General features: G+C 47.2%; 1 protein-coding gene across 1 annotated transcript in view; it reads right to left on the bottom strand.

Moving 5' to 3' along the window:
• The window catches only part of MAPk-Ak2 (MAP kinase-activated protein kinase 2), a 312,260-nt gene that overhangs the window by 213,195 nt on the left and 84,016 nt on the right, over positions 1-15,049 (bottom strand). The window contains exons 4-6 of the mRNA XM_050172276.3: positions 13,414-13,493; positions 13,157-13,283; positions 11,638-11,713 (exon numbers count right to left, since the gene is read on the bottom strand). Of these exons, the coding sequence (XP_050028233.1) occupies positions 11,638-11,713; positions 13,157-13,283; positions 13,414-13,493 (283 nt within the window). The remainder of the gene's footprint in view (positions 1-11,637; positions 11,714-13,156; positions 13,284-13,413; positions 13,494-15,049) is intronic.

The raw sequence follows: 15,049 nt of genomic DNA, 5'->3' as shown, positions 1-15,049 counted from the left end.
TTACCTGCACCAGATATCACACAATCTTAAAAGGATTGGTCAGGCTGCAGGCCTTAGCACTGTTTTCTCTGCCCCGCGCAAGTTATTTGGCCTATGCGCTAAGGTGAACTCCGACACGCACCCCCAACAAGCGTGCATGATCAAGCACAAAAACAGTTTTGTTGACTGTGTGCAAGAGTTATTGTATTCAACAGTATTAAAACATGGGAAACGATACATTGGCCAGCCAGGCTGTTGTATCCCCGATAGGCCTAGAGAGCATAATAACAATGTAAAAAATCTTGCAATTAGTGGAAACATTGTCTTGCATTGTCGGCAGTATGGATGTAAGCCTATGCTGTCGCAGAGTGAAGCATTGCATAGACACCCCGATATATACACCAGGGAAATCTTAGAGGCTTTTGAGATTAACTGCTTAAATGCTAATTGTGTCTGCATCCCGTCTCTTAAGCTGGCCATAAAAGAAATCGATTTTCTTGAAAGTGCATTGTAACAAGAATGTGCAGGTCGCGAGGTCATTTCCCCCTTTTTTTCTTCTTTTCCTTCTGACCAAGGTGTGCTTTCTCTTTATGGTCTTGTTGGTACTGCCTTAGTGCTCTGTATAAAAGGCTCAGTAAGATAATCAAAGCACAGTTAGTCAGTGCAGTGTGCGTGGTTCCTCCTTTGTGTGCCGTCTTGAAGCCCTGTCTTTCCGTCTCAAATGGGAGATTCGCAGGTCATTATTTTTGGCCGAACTTTCCACGAGCACAACCAGTGGCTCGGCATTGTTTTGGACTGCATCCATCAGGCTGACCTCATTTTGAACTGTAAGAAGTGTCATTTCGGTGAGTGTCGAGCCCTTGTGCTCGGATATCTCGTTGACAAGGACGGTATGCGGCTAGACCCCCAAAAGATTTCTGTTGTTCACAACTTTAAGCAGCCGAAGGCAGTGAGAGACCTCAGAAGCTTCCTGGGCCTTTGTTCATATTTTTGCAGGTTTATTAAAGAGTTCCCCCAGCTTGCTTGTCCACTGACAGACCTGCTTAGCAAGTACACTCCCTAGATATTGTCCGCTCAGTGCGAGACTGCTTTCCAGCAGCTGAAGTTTTTGCTCACTTCTGGGCCACTTCTCTGGCGTTCTGATCTGGAGGCGTTCACCGAACTGCATACTGATGGAAGTGGTGTGGGCATTGGCGCTGTGCTCGTCCAGTTTCATGACGGACGCCAACACATCGTTGCATACACAAGTCGTACTCTGACAAAAGGTGAAAGCAATTATACAGTCACAGAACTGGAATGTCTTGCTGTTGTTTTCGCCATCCACAAGTTGAGACCATACTTGTATTGCAGCCATTTCAAGATTGTTACTGACCATCATTCTCTCTGCTGGCACGTTCGACTGCATCAGCCAGCTGGGCCGTTAGCTCAGTGGGCATTACAGCTTCAAGAATACGACTGTTTTGTTGCTTATAAGAGTGGTCAGTGCCACACAGAAGCCAACTGCTTATTTCGTCTTCCCTGTCAGAGCAAGGGCACTGACGATGACGATTTCAATGACTACTTAGCTACAATCTCATCAGACTCTGATGACTTCACCGTCTTCAAGAAAGAACAACAGTGCAACCCTTCAATAGAGCCAATTGATGCAACCCGCAGATCTGAACGGGCTACGTCGTTTGTGGTTCGTGTTGGTCTGCTTTGCCACAAGAATTCTTCTAACAACAGTCCTCCACTGCTGCTAGTCATCCAAAAAGGCCTGTGCCTTGCGGTATTTCGGGCCATGCGTGACGACTTTACATCTACCGCTTCAGACGTTTCTACTGGGCTCAATCGTGGAAGGCAACCAAGCAGTATGTCACCTGCTGTCATGCCTACCAATGCCCAAACAACTGACTACAGTTCCTGCAGGAACTCTGCAACCTGTCAGGCCGCCGACTTCACCTTTTGAGAAACTGGGTATAGATTTATTCGGTCCCTTCCACAAGTCTTCCACTGGCTGCTGCTGGATTATGTGCATGGATTATTTGACATGATATACTTAAACAGCTGCAGTGGTGGTGTAGAGGTAAAGCATCCGCCTCGCATGCAAGAGGACCGTGGTTCGAATCCCGGTGCCACGCAATTTTCCACCGGATTAAAAAAAAAGTCCGCATGTTGATAAAATTGCATTAACAGGCCTGGAGTGTGGCTTGATCCCAGTGACCAGAACCCGTAACGCACACTCCCTCACCAGAGCAGGATTGGCCACGCTGGTGCAGTATTTGGCCACAACCTCCTATATGACTACAACAATCAAACCCCGGCCCTCAGTACCCTGCAGCTGCAAAGCAACTGACCACGGCGGCGGTCAGACCTGTGACGCAGCAGAGGTTGCTAAGAATATCTGGGTCCGGACAGGCCGCCCTTGGAATCTGAACTTGGTAACGTTTAACGCTAGAACGTTATCTAGTGAGGCGAGTCTAGCAGTGCTATTGGAGGAATTAGCGCCTAGTTATCCATAATCAGCTTTGCTCGTTTTTTTATTTACACAAACTTAGAAGGGGGCTGTGGGCCTTTGTCAAGCTACCGTTTACAAGCAGCTTTTACCCACAGCCTTTCTCCATCATCCCGATGGAAATAAAGATTATTATTATTATTATTATTATTAAATGGGATATAATAGGGCTCAGTGAGGTTAGGAGGACAAAAGAAGCATATTGCCACGTGGGTTTATTTCGGCTTGCAACCCGCCGAGGACCGTCGCCAAATGGATTAGCGAAGCGGCCACTATCGAGAAGACGCTCGAGCTTCACGCAAAGCAATACGACCGCAATTTACGCGCTCCTCCGTCAGACTGCGATGACTGCCGAAGTGCCTCCGCAGTGGCCCTTCGAGATACCATCCGTGCCATCGTGCGCGACGAGCTGCGCGAGTTGCTACCGGGTGCGCAACCACAAATATCCTCGCTCGCCGACGTCGTAAGGGACGAGGTACAGCAAGCACTGGGCACACTCGATCCAGCCGAAATGGCACCAACACTATTGCCACCTTGCCAGGAGCCACAAGTTTCAACTTACGCCGCCGCTCTGCAAAGCCAAGCGAGGCCAGCCAGCTGGCGACGGGAAACGTACGCGCCACCTCAATGCAGCCAGGCCTACCCGCCACCACCGCGGCCGCAGCAGGCCGTCCGCTCAAACACGTTCCGGCAAACCACCACGAGGAAGACTGACATCTGGAGAACCCCAGATTAACGACTGCTTTGTTTTCACTGTGGTGAAGCCGGCCACCTCCTACGAGTGCCCCTACCATCAGATGGGCCTCCACGGGTACAACATCGACGCCCCACGGCCCCTTCCTGGCCAACGGCCTCGAGAAATGGAAGCCTATCTTGGAGCGACAGAAGATGCTGCCCAACGTCGCTTCAGGTCCCCGTCACCCTACCCACGCCGTTCGTCTTCGCCTTACGCTTTACGCGTTTCGATCATGGACACGAGGGAGAGGTCACCGAGCCCTCGTAGGAGAAACTAAAGCCAGGGACGTTGGGAAGTGACGCCGCTCTCGAGCAAAGACTGAAAAATCCTCCTACAACCACGAAGCATTCCGCCGCGGCGTTGCATTCCGACATCACGACGCAACCCGACGCAGCGACGCCACAAAACATGACGCCGTGACCCGACACCACAAATTCTATGGCGCGGCTGAAGGCCCCAACAGCACCTTGCCACGAGGCTCCCACCCAACGCAGCCACAACCGTGCGAAGCAACAGACCGCACAGTCGGTGACCGACCGACATCGAACGCGAATACCAAGTGCCGACTTCCAAGTTACCCTAGATGGACATCCAGTGGTTGCACTTGTTGACACCGGGGCCGACTACTCCGTCGTTAGTGGACGATTTTCGTCACAACTCAAGAAAGTCAAAACCGCATAGGAAGGTCCTCAAATACGCACAGCAGGAGGCCACCTCATGACACCGACGGGACGATGCACTGCACGAGTGGCTGTTCACGGTCACACCTACCCTGTGAACTTCATCATCCTACAGCACTGCTGTCGCGACGTAATCCTTGGGATGGACTTCCTGAACGAAAACGGTGCGGTGATTGACCTGCAGACGAAAACCATAACACTGACGACAAAATGGTCAGAAAGAATGCAAAGCAATCATTATCATCGCGCCGCGTTCACCATCCTTGACGATCAAGTGAGCCTCCCGCCAAATGCTAGCGTCATGGCACTCGTCGAAACAGACGCGTTCTCAAGTGGCAATGCGATTGTCAGAGCGAACTTGCAGCTGCTTCTGGATCGCCAAATTTGCGTCGCACGCGGTGTCGTCCATCTGCGTGAAGGCTGTGCTAATAACCAATTTCAGCACGGAACACAAGCAGCTCAACAGGGGTATGACGGTCGTTTTCTTGGAAGAGTTCGCCGAAATAAGCGATGCATTAGCACTCTCCAAGCCGTTCCATGAGGTGTCATCGACGGTGACTGATGAGGTGAACTGAGACATTAACCCCACCCTGCCTCAACAAAAGCAAGAAAAGCTACGTCGCCTTCTTCTGCGATATTCTGAATGTTTTTCAAGGTCGTCGAGGATCCGGCAAACGCATATAGTGAAGCATCGCATTATAACCGATGAATCGGCTCGTCCCGTCCACCAATGTCCCTACCACGTTTCAGTGTGAGAACGTGAAACAATCAAGACACAAGTTGAAGAAATGCTTCGCGACGACGTCATTCAGCAGTCCAAGAGCCTGTGGTCTTCACCCATGGTGCTTGTAAAGAAGAAAGACGGTACCCTACGATTTTGCATCGATTATAGGCGTCTCAACAGCGTCACGAAAAAAGATGTCTACCCACTTCCGAGAATTGACGACACGTTAGATCAACTGTGCGGTGCCAAGTATTTTTCGTCGATGGACCTCCAGAGCGGCTACTGGCAGATTGAGATCGACGAGAGGGACCGTGAGAAGACTGCCTTCATCACGCCGGACGGTCTTTATGAATTTAAAGTCATGCCATTCGGACTATGCTCAGCGCCGGCAACATTTCAGCGTGTCATGGACACCGGGTTGTCTGGGCTGAAATGGCAGATATGCCTCGTATATCTCGACGACATAGTCGTTTTCGCATCCACCTTCAACAAGCACCTTAGCAGGCTGGAGACTGTGCTAGAGGCAATTAGGGCGTCGGGACTCACTCTGAAACCAGAGAAATGTCGTTTCGCCTACGAAGAGCTCCTGTTCCTCGGTCACGTAGTTAATCGCGAGGGCGTGCGTCTGGACCCCAAAAAGACTGCAGCCATCGAAAGTTTCCCGATACCCAGTGAAAAGAAAGCTGTCCGTAGATTTTTGGAGCTCTGTGCGTATTACAGGCATTTTTTCCGAGATTACTCTCGACTCGCAGAGCCTCTCACTCGCCTTACGAAAGCCGATGCGCAGTTCACATGGAAGAAGCCCCAAGAAGACGCTTTTCGCGAACTTCAAAGACGCTTGCAGTCACCGCCAGTACTCGGCCATTTCGACGAGAGCGCTGACACCGAGATCCACACGGATGCAAGTGGCATAGGACTCAGTGCTGTGTTGATTCAAAAGAAGAACAGCCTGGAGCGAGCCATCGCCTACGCGAGCAGATCCCTGTCGAAAGCCGAATTGAACTATTCGATGACCGAAAAGGAATGCCTAGCTGTCGTTTGGGCGGTCACAAAATTTCAGCCGTATCTTTACGGGAAGCACTTCAAGGTTGTCAGTGACCACCACGCTCTGTGCTGGCTCGCTAACCTGAAAGACCCGTCAGGGCGCCTCGCTCGTTGGAGCCTGCGACTACAGGAGTTCGACGTCACCGTTGTGTATAAGTCAGGTCGAAAGTACACAGACGCCGACTGCCTTTCGAGAGCCCCTGTTGAATCCGCCCTGCCCTGCGATGATGACGACGATGCCTTCCTTGGGCACATAAGCTCTAACACCTTCGCACAAGATCAACGTGCCGATCCTGATCTCCACTGTGTGGTTCAATATCTCGAAGGGAAGACCAATTCAGTGCCAAAGGCATTCAGACACACGCTTTCATCGCTCTGCCTGCACAACAACGTGCTTGTGAAAAAGAACTTCACGCCGTACAAGGTGGCATATCTACTCGTCGTGCCAGTCAAGCTAAGGCAAGAGATTTTAGAAGCGTCTCACGATGAGCCGACAGCAGGGCATCTGGGATTCTCTCGAACTCTCAGAAGAATTTAAGAAAAGTGCTACTGGCCGGGCCTGAACGCAGACGTCGCACGCTACGTGAAAACCTGCCGAGATTGCCAACGTCGGAAAACACTGCCTACAAGGCCAGCCGGCCTCCTGCAACCAATCGAGCCATCATAGAAACCATTCCAGCAGATAGGCATGGATCTGCTTGGCCCCTTCCCTACGTCTACTGGCGGGAACAGGTGGATAGTGGTAGCAACGGACTATCTGACGCACTATGCCGAGACAACGGCGTTAGCATCGGGAAACGCAATCGAGGTCGCCAGACTCTTTATAAAGAACATCGTTCTCCGTCATGGTGCCCCCGAGGTCCTTATTACGGACAGAGGTACGGCATTCACAGCTGAACTTACGCAACAGATTCTGCACTTGAGCCACACGAGTCATCGGCGCACTACAGCGTACCACCCACCGACAAACAGCTTTACAGAGCGTTTAAATAAAACCCTCGCTGACATGCTTGCCATGTATGTCGACATCGGGCACAAGACTTGGAACGAAGTCCTTCCGTACGTGACGTTCGCCTACAACACCGCGCCACAGCAGACAACGCAGATGACACCATTCGAGCTTGTCTTCGGTCGCCAAGTCGCCACGATGCTTGATGCAATTTTGCCTCACATTGCAGACGACAACATCCAGCGTAGACGTTGCCGACTTCCTTCAACGCGCCGAGGAAGCTCGCCAGCTAGCCCGAATACGTATTAAAGAGCAGCAAAACGTCGACGCCCGATTCTACAACCTATGACGACGAGACCAAGAGTACGCACTTGGTGACTGCGTTATCATGTGGACACCGATTCGTTGCCGTGGGCTTAGTGAGAAGCTCCTGCACAGTTACTTCGGGCCCTACAAAATAACTCGACGACTTGGACCGCTGGTCTACAAGGTTGTGCCCGATGGAGCGACACAGTCACAGCGACGCCGCGCACGACCTGAGGTGATGCACGTCGCACGCCGCAAGATGTTTTTTGAGCGTTAGCGGACAAACAGACATTCCTTTTTTTTCGTTTTCCAAGGTTGATTGCATGGTTACAAGATTCTTGTTTTCTTTAGCATCGGGGCGATGCTTCATCACAGGGGGGGGGTAATGCCACGTGCATTTATTTCGGCTTGTAGCGACGCTAGCTACGCATCTCGATGCAAGCGGCGTCGCTTTACGCATTTCGATCATGGACACGAAACGTATAAATATGGGACCACCGCTTGCGCTCGCTCAGTCCGACGAATGCTCCAGACGCGCTTGCTGCTTTCGCCGTCACCGCGTTGTTCGGTTGATTTAGGGCACGAGTTCGCCCATTAAACTCTCTTTAAGTCTACCGCCGACGCAGTGTCCCTTTCTGTCTGCCTGCGTGTCAGGCAGCTCACCGTCACCTACATGACAATATACAGTGCTGAAAAGCGGGCCCGTCCTGTGCTACCGGGGCTTAGCGGAGAGATGAGAACTAGATGTCGGATTCCTAATTAATAAGGATATTGCTGGTAACATACAGGAATTCTATAGCATTAACGAGAGGGTGGCAGGTCTTGTTGTGAAACTTAATATGAGGCACAAATTGAAGGTCGTACAGGTCTACGCACCTACATCCAGTCATCATGACCAGGAAGTCGAAAGCTTCTATAAAGACGTGGAATCGGCGATGGGTAAAGTCAAAACAAAATACACTATACTGATGGGCGACTTCAATGCCAGGGTGGGCAAGATGCAGGGTGGAGACAAGTCAGTGGGGGAATATGGCATAGGTTATAGAAATAGCAGGGGAGAGTTATTAAGTAGAGTTTGCAGAACGGAATAATTTGCGGATAATCAATACCTTCTTCCGCAAGAGGGATAGCTGAAAGTGGACGTGGAGGAGCCCGAATTACGAGACTAGAAATGAAATAGACTTTATACTCTGCGCTAACCCAGGCATCATACAAGATATGGACGTGATCGGCAAAGTGCGCTGCAGTGACCATAGGATGGTAAGAACTCGAATTAGCCTAGACTTGAGGAGGGTACGGAAGAAACTGGTACATAAGAAGCCGATCAATAAGTTAGCAGTAAGATGGAAAATAGAAGAATTCCAGATCAAGCTACAGAACAGGTATTCGGCTCTAACTCAGGAAGAGGACCTTAGTGAATGAACGGCAATCTTATGAGCATCATTAAGGAGTGTGCAATAGAAGTCGGTGGTAACTTCGTTAGAAAGGATACCGGTAAGCTATTGCAGGAGACGAAAGATCTGATTAAGAAACGCCACTGTATGAAAGCCTCTAACTCTACAGCTGGAACAGAACTGGCAGAACTTTCCAAGTTAATCAACAAGCATAAGATAGCTGACATAAGGAAGTATAATATGGATAGAATTGAACATGCTCTCAGGAATGGAGGAAGCCTAAAAGCAGTGAAGAAGAAACTAGGAACAGGCAAGAATTAGATGTATGCTTTAAGAGACAAAGCCGGCAATATCATTACTAATATGGATGAGATAGTTGAAGTGGCTAAGGAGTTTTGCAAGTCATATCATAAGAAGCCAACAAACACTGATACGAAGGACAACATAGGGGAAATTACTTGTGCTTAATAAATGAAATAAAGAAACGATAAATTAATGGAAATCAAAGTGGATGAAAAGCAACTTTCTGCAGGTGGGAACCGAACCCACAACCTTCGCATTTCGTGTGCGATGCTCTACCAATAGAGCTAGCGTGGCGCCGTTTTCCCATCCACTTTCTTGGAAATTTATGTGTCCTAGTAGAACCCTGGGAGTGTTAGCCAGCGCCACCACTCACAGACCTTGGTGGCGGACGTGGAACGTCCTTTTTGCCAGAGTCGTCACGAGAACGTGATCGTTTTGGGTGAATGCAATAAACCCACATATGCTTTAGAATAAAAACAGGAACAGCGCAACACAGGACGAGCGAGTAAACAGGACAGAGCGCTGTCCTCGTGTTTACTCACTCGTCCTGTGTTGCGCTGTTCCTGTTTTTATTCTAAAGATGAACCAACCAGCCCCATTGAACACACTGCCACATATGCTACCTGAAGGCAACAATGTTGCCGGATTCGAGACCCTCATTATGTAATAAACGAGAAGGGGGTTAACCAAGGGGCTCGATTTTTATTAGTCATATCACATGAAGCAAACAAACACTGACACCAAGGACAACACTGGCGAAATTACTTGTGCTTAATAAATGAAATAAAGAAATGATAAATTAATGAAAATTAAAGTGGATGAAAAAACAACTTGCTGCAGGTGGGAACTGAACCCACAACCTTCGCATTTCGCGTACGACGCTCTACCATTTGAGCTACCGCGGCGCCATTTTCCCATCCACTTTCTTGGGTATTTGTGTGTCCTAGTAGAACCCTGGGAGTGTTAGCCAGCCCCACCACTCACAGACCTTGGCGGCGGACGTGGAACATCCTTTTTGCTGCAGGCGTCACGAGAACGTGATCTTTTTGGGTGAAGGCAACTGGTCAATAAACCCACATATGCTACCTGAAGGCATCAATGTTGCCGGATTCGAGACCCTCATTATGCAATAAACGAGAAGAAAGGGGGTTAACCGAGGGGCCCGATTTTTATTAGTCATATCATAAGAAGCCAACAAACACTGACACCAAGGACAACATAGGGGAAATTACTTGTGCTTAATAACGATAAATTAATGGAAATTAAAGTGGATGAATAAACAACTTGCCGCAGGTAGGAACCGAACCCACAACCTTCGTATTTCGTGAAGGTTGTGGGTTCGCATTTTGCGTTCTTGTGACGCCTGCGGCAAAAAGGACGTTCCACGTCTGCCGCCAAGGTCTGTGAGTAATGGCGCTGGCTAACACTGGCCGCTCCAGTAAAATGGCATTCCAGTAAAAGGCTATTGAAAAGATAAAACGTCTTCATCACAGCAAAGAGAGCCCCATAAACAATGTAGGCAAGAAAGCAACACTACAGAACATGTCACATTTATTAAGCATGTCTGCAGTATCAACTCAGAATGCTTGCACAGACCAGCCATGTGATGAAAGCAGCGTGGGAGACAAGTCTACAGGGTGGTACACATAGTTTGTTACATCAGATCTGCTGGCAAGTGTACAAGAAGCACTTGTTTTTGCCCCTCACTTTCAAGAAATATTTGCCATGTTCGCGAAAATAATGGGAAATTGCTAGTTTTCATAGTGCCGCTGCAACTGTTAGTATTGCCGGTTAGTATTGTTAGTTTGTTAGTATTGCCGGTGAATGCTCCCAGTTGAAAGTGGTAGCTTCCGGCATTCCGCAAGGGAGCATTTTGGGTCCGTTTCTTTTTGTTCTTTATGTCAATGATATTGTCCACATCGACAGCACTGCTAAGTACATAATTTACGCAGATGACACCAGCTTGTTTTTTTCGGGTACTTCAACTGCTGATCTCGCAAATCGAGCTAATAAAACCTTAAAAGAAATAAATACTTGGGCGGCTGATAATCACTTAAGAATTAACGTTAGCAAAACTGCAGCAGTCATGTTTCACCCACGTCACAAACACTTTGAACCTCCTCTAATTGAATTAAACAATACCAGAATAGAATTTGTGCAGTCTGTGAAAACTCTGGGCGTTTACTTTGCAGCAGATATGTCGTGGAATGATCATATTAATTACGTAGTTCAGAAACTTTCCAGAACAGTTGGTATCATGCGCCGCAATTGCTTTAATTTTCCTACATCAGTTAACTTGTTACTTTACCACTCTTTGTTCTCTTCCATAGCCAACTACGGATGTATGGTGTGGGCAACAACAGCTGGAAACATTAACAAACTCACTGTCTTACAAAAACGTATTATACGCATTGCATGTAAAGTGCCGTATTTCTTCCACACTGCTGGCCTTTTCCATCAACACAACGTTATACAGATGAAGTCCATGTATAACTACAGACTGTGCTATAAATATAAACTCGCCATGATGAAAAATGATGACTCCTTGCTTAGACTTGCTGGGTTAGAGCAGAGCAGAACTGTGTATGATACCCGCACAACAGAACCTTGGAATGTTAAGAAATGCCGCACAAACTATGGCAAACAAATGTTGCAGCATACCTTACCGACACTTCTGAACCATTTGTACTGCTACGAGAATATTGATTTATCTAATATTTCTCTGAAAGAATTGCCCCAAATGTTCGTGTAGTTTTGTACTGTACAAGTACAATGTACTGCGTACTGAAAGTGTATGTCTCATTCTCTGTACCGAACGTACGTGTTTTTTTTGCTTTTTTGTTTTTTCTCCTCACGTTTTGTCTGTTGTTGTACTCCGCCGCCGTCAATGCTGCACTGTAAGAGGAAGCCAGGACCTCTCAAGCTGTCTATACAGCTTTTTCCCTGGCTGTCCTCGCAACACCAGTTGCGGAAATAAACCTTCAAACCTTCAAACTGACAGTCTTGGGATGGCTAAGCAACAACTCACAGTATGTACATGATGACACCCAGGGACCACATGTCACAGGACTTGTCATACCGTTCAGGACCTAGGACCTCAGGAGCTGAAAGACAGTAAGTGATATGGGCAAGGCTCACTGAAGGTGAATAAAAGATGAGGCAGTTAGTTTCGACTGTCTGCATGCACAAAGCATGCAACACAGATGCTACAGAGGAAGATTAAAACACTAAATGACTGGCTGAATTTCAGAGCTTACTCCCAATCATTGTTCAACTCAAAGGCAACAGCAGGCACACCGCAAGACTCTCTCAAACTGCTTTGAGAAAATTTCTCTCGTTATTTACAACCATATAAAGCAAACAGAAAATGGAGCCAAGAAAACCCTATGGGACATTATGTTTACTTGAAACTTAATTTAAAATGTGTTAGTGCGGCTTCGATAGGATTGTCACAAAAAGAGCTGAAACACCTACAGCGTGATCTGTGGTTAAAGAACTAGCGTCACAAGATAGGTCCTTCGGTACATGCTACAAATGTCACTCTTTTCTTTTCTACGAGCAGAACATTGCAGTGGCAGTGGGAGTCAGATTATGGCTGGCACGCCCTGTTAACGTAGTTACAAGCTCGCTCCCACCCAAGCAGGCCACTGTGGTACATTTGGAAAGGAGTGTGTGACCAAACCTGAGTTCATCCCCACTTTGGGATGCCACCTTGTGAGCAGCCCAGACCCCACCCCCTTTTCCAGGATTTTGGTGAGACCACACAGTTCATAAATCAAGCCCAGCCAGAGAATGCCTGTGCTTGAATAACTGGTGAGTAACTGGCGGCAGTGTGGTTTTTAACTCATGGCCACAGTTGTGGTCATGGCCACTGGTGTTTTCATCTTAATAACAAGGTAGACAAAGAAAGCACTACTGTCAACTGAATCTTATTTTAGGAAGCACTAGGCACTACATTGCTTGCACTCATGCATCAAATCATTGAATCATGAACCCTTGTTGTGTCAAGAAGAGACAATTCATCAGCTTTTAAAAACATTGCTGTACTTATTTGCACTTATCAGTGTTCTTGTACAGCAATTTGCATTTATGAAAAAGCAAAAGCAGTCATGGGAGTTTGACAATGTAATGTGAACTTTTTAGAGCTCACTAGAAAGTCCACATTAATGTAACACCGACTGTCACGAAAGTCAGAAAGTCATAAAAGTCAGTACTTGATCTACGAGTGGGTCTTTGTGAATATCATGCAAACCTAATAAAACTCATGTAGGATATCACCAACTCAGTAAACCATAGCACTGCACATAGGATATCAACTTTCTTAGAATTTCAGGGCAAACAAGAAAAATGTGGATAGGCAGAGAGGAGACAAGAATGCCGCCTTGCCTGTTCTCATTAACATGGAAACACATCACATGCAACAAGGCCAAGTCTCAATGATGAACTCACACTCAAGCTGAATCATGATCTCATGAATAAATTCATTGACTCCTGGTTACTACCAATTCCAGGGTGCTGGTACGGTGCATGCTATTCAGAGAACTCACCAACGTAATATGGCGTATAGCACGGTGTTTGTAATGAGTTGAAATTTGTAGTTTCCTTGGCAAAGCCAAAGTCTGTCAGTTTAAGGACTGCACTGTCATCAGGCTTGGAGTACAGCAGGTTCTCAGGCTGCAAGGAGCAACAAATGTACAGGACTCTGCAGACTAAAATGAGGAACTGTAGAATACTAAAAATGAACATACGTGCAATGAAAACAAATCTATCTTGCACATTATACGTAAGTCTGTGAAGAGCTTACCTTTAGGTCCCGATGGGCAATGTTCATGCGATGAAGATGAGCGACAGCTTTGCATATGTCTCGAATAATCTCCGCAGCCTCTGATTTAGAAAACAGAAAAGAAGGGCACACTATTTATGATCGCTGCAATGTACTGCGAGATCAATTCAGCTTTGCTCTGTTTGCCTACTGGTAAGCTCAGATCCCAGAGCTGCTCTAAGGTTCTGTCCCTAGTTCAGGGCAAATCTCTTCTCTTCAACTGTAAAGCTGTGCTGACATTTTCCTGAATGAGTGCAAGTTAGAAGGATTGCAGGAGAATTCAGAGGAATAAGAGGTGAGCCACTAACCATTTATTTTGTGGCACCTATCAAAACTGTTACACTCGGAGAAAAAAATGTGACAACACACAAAAAAACAGCTCATTCTGCACATGCCAGTAGACATGCCAGTAGAAACGTGAATTCTTTACATGACAAAACTGTAGATGGAGAGCCTCCATACATCTCTCCTAATTTTGCTATGGCTTCAGCTTGTGCTATTTCATTTGTCAGCTGATTATGATTATGCCCGCCAACAGCCCATTTGTCCAAGTCAGGGGCACAGCCACAATTTTTGCTGTGAGAAGAGAGAAAACCGAAAGCTGAGATTTCATTCCTAACATTTGTAACCATAAAACCAGAGTTTAGCTTTTATGTGGTTCTTTCACATGGTGGCAATTCCTGGTGTGGAAACAGCATTCAAGTTAAGAGCAAAGCTTCCACCAGCACAGTGCATGATGCCCACTGCACACATTTCATGTTTGTGATGATCAGAAAGCAGTTACTCTTACAATGTTTAAAATAACACTAACTTACCAGCAAAAAGTGACTAAAAATTTTTCTAAAAGTCTAAAAAGGCGCATTTATTGTTAAGGTTGCTAAATAATTGCTCAATTAAGCGACAAAGTTGCTGGTTAGTACTGCTGGGACACGAGTACGCGCAGAGGACAGAGACAACTAGATGGCATGAATCCCAACTGTCAACTGGTTTTATTTTTATTTTTCTTCAGCCCGCCTTGGCGCTGCCCGCCCTTCCCTCTCCGCACCATCGGAGGAGAGTAGAGAGGGAGAGAGAAACCGGTTTGAAGGTGTACTCGCGGCTCGCTCTTGCCTGCATGTTCTGGCCTGCTCGTGGCTGCCACAATACTAGCATTTCCTAGCAGCCCACCATCCCTGCAGTGTGCCAGTAGCCGCAGCTTCGTGGAAATAAGCACGTCCCCTAGAATGTACTAAATATGCTCTCCCACACCAAAAACACTCTCTTCTTTTATGCCTACTTAAGGTCGGGTGGGAATGTGATGAAACATGTTAAACATCAACCCTTAGGAGTCTCCCTATATTTACTGCAGTGAGCTTGATTATCACACTTGAAACAATGCTCCAGCACGGTTTCTGTATTACTCCTGAACAAGAGCCAAGGGGGCTTTATGTGCAAGATACTTCCACAAAGTACAAATGAAATCATGGACAATATGTCATTATATTCTTTAAAAAATTACGATAGACCTCTCCTCCCAAGCAATGTCCTACAGCACCGGCGATGTCATAGTGTGAGCAATGCATGTGCAGTGCCCATGGTTGTCGTGAAAAGCACTATTTCTTGGTGTGGTAGTGCTGTT

Source organism: Dermacentor andersoni, chromosome 6 (assembly GCF_023375885.2).
Source record: "Dermacentor andersoni chromosome 6, qqDerAnde1_hic_scaffold, whole genome shotgun sequence".
Taxonomy (NCBI): Eukaryota; Metazoa; Arthropoda; class Arachnida; order Ixodida; family Ixodidae; genus Dermacentor; species Dermacentor andersoni.
This window is presented reverse-complemented; position numbering and strand designations above follow the sequence as displayed.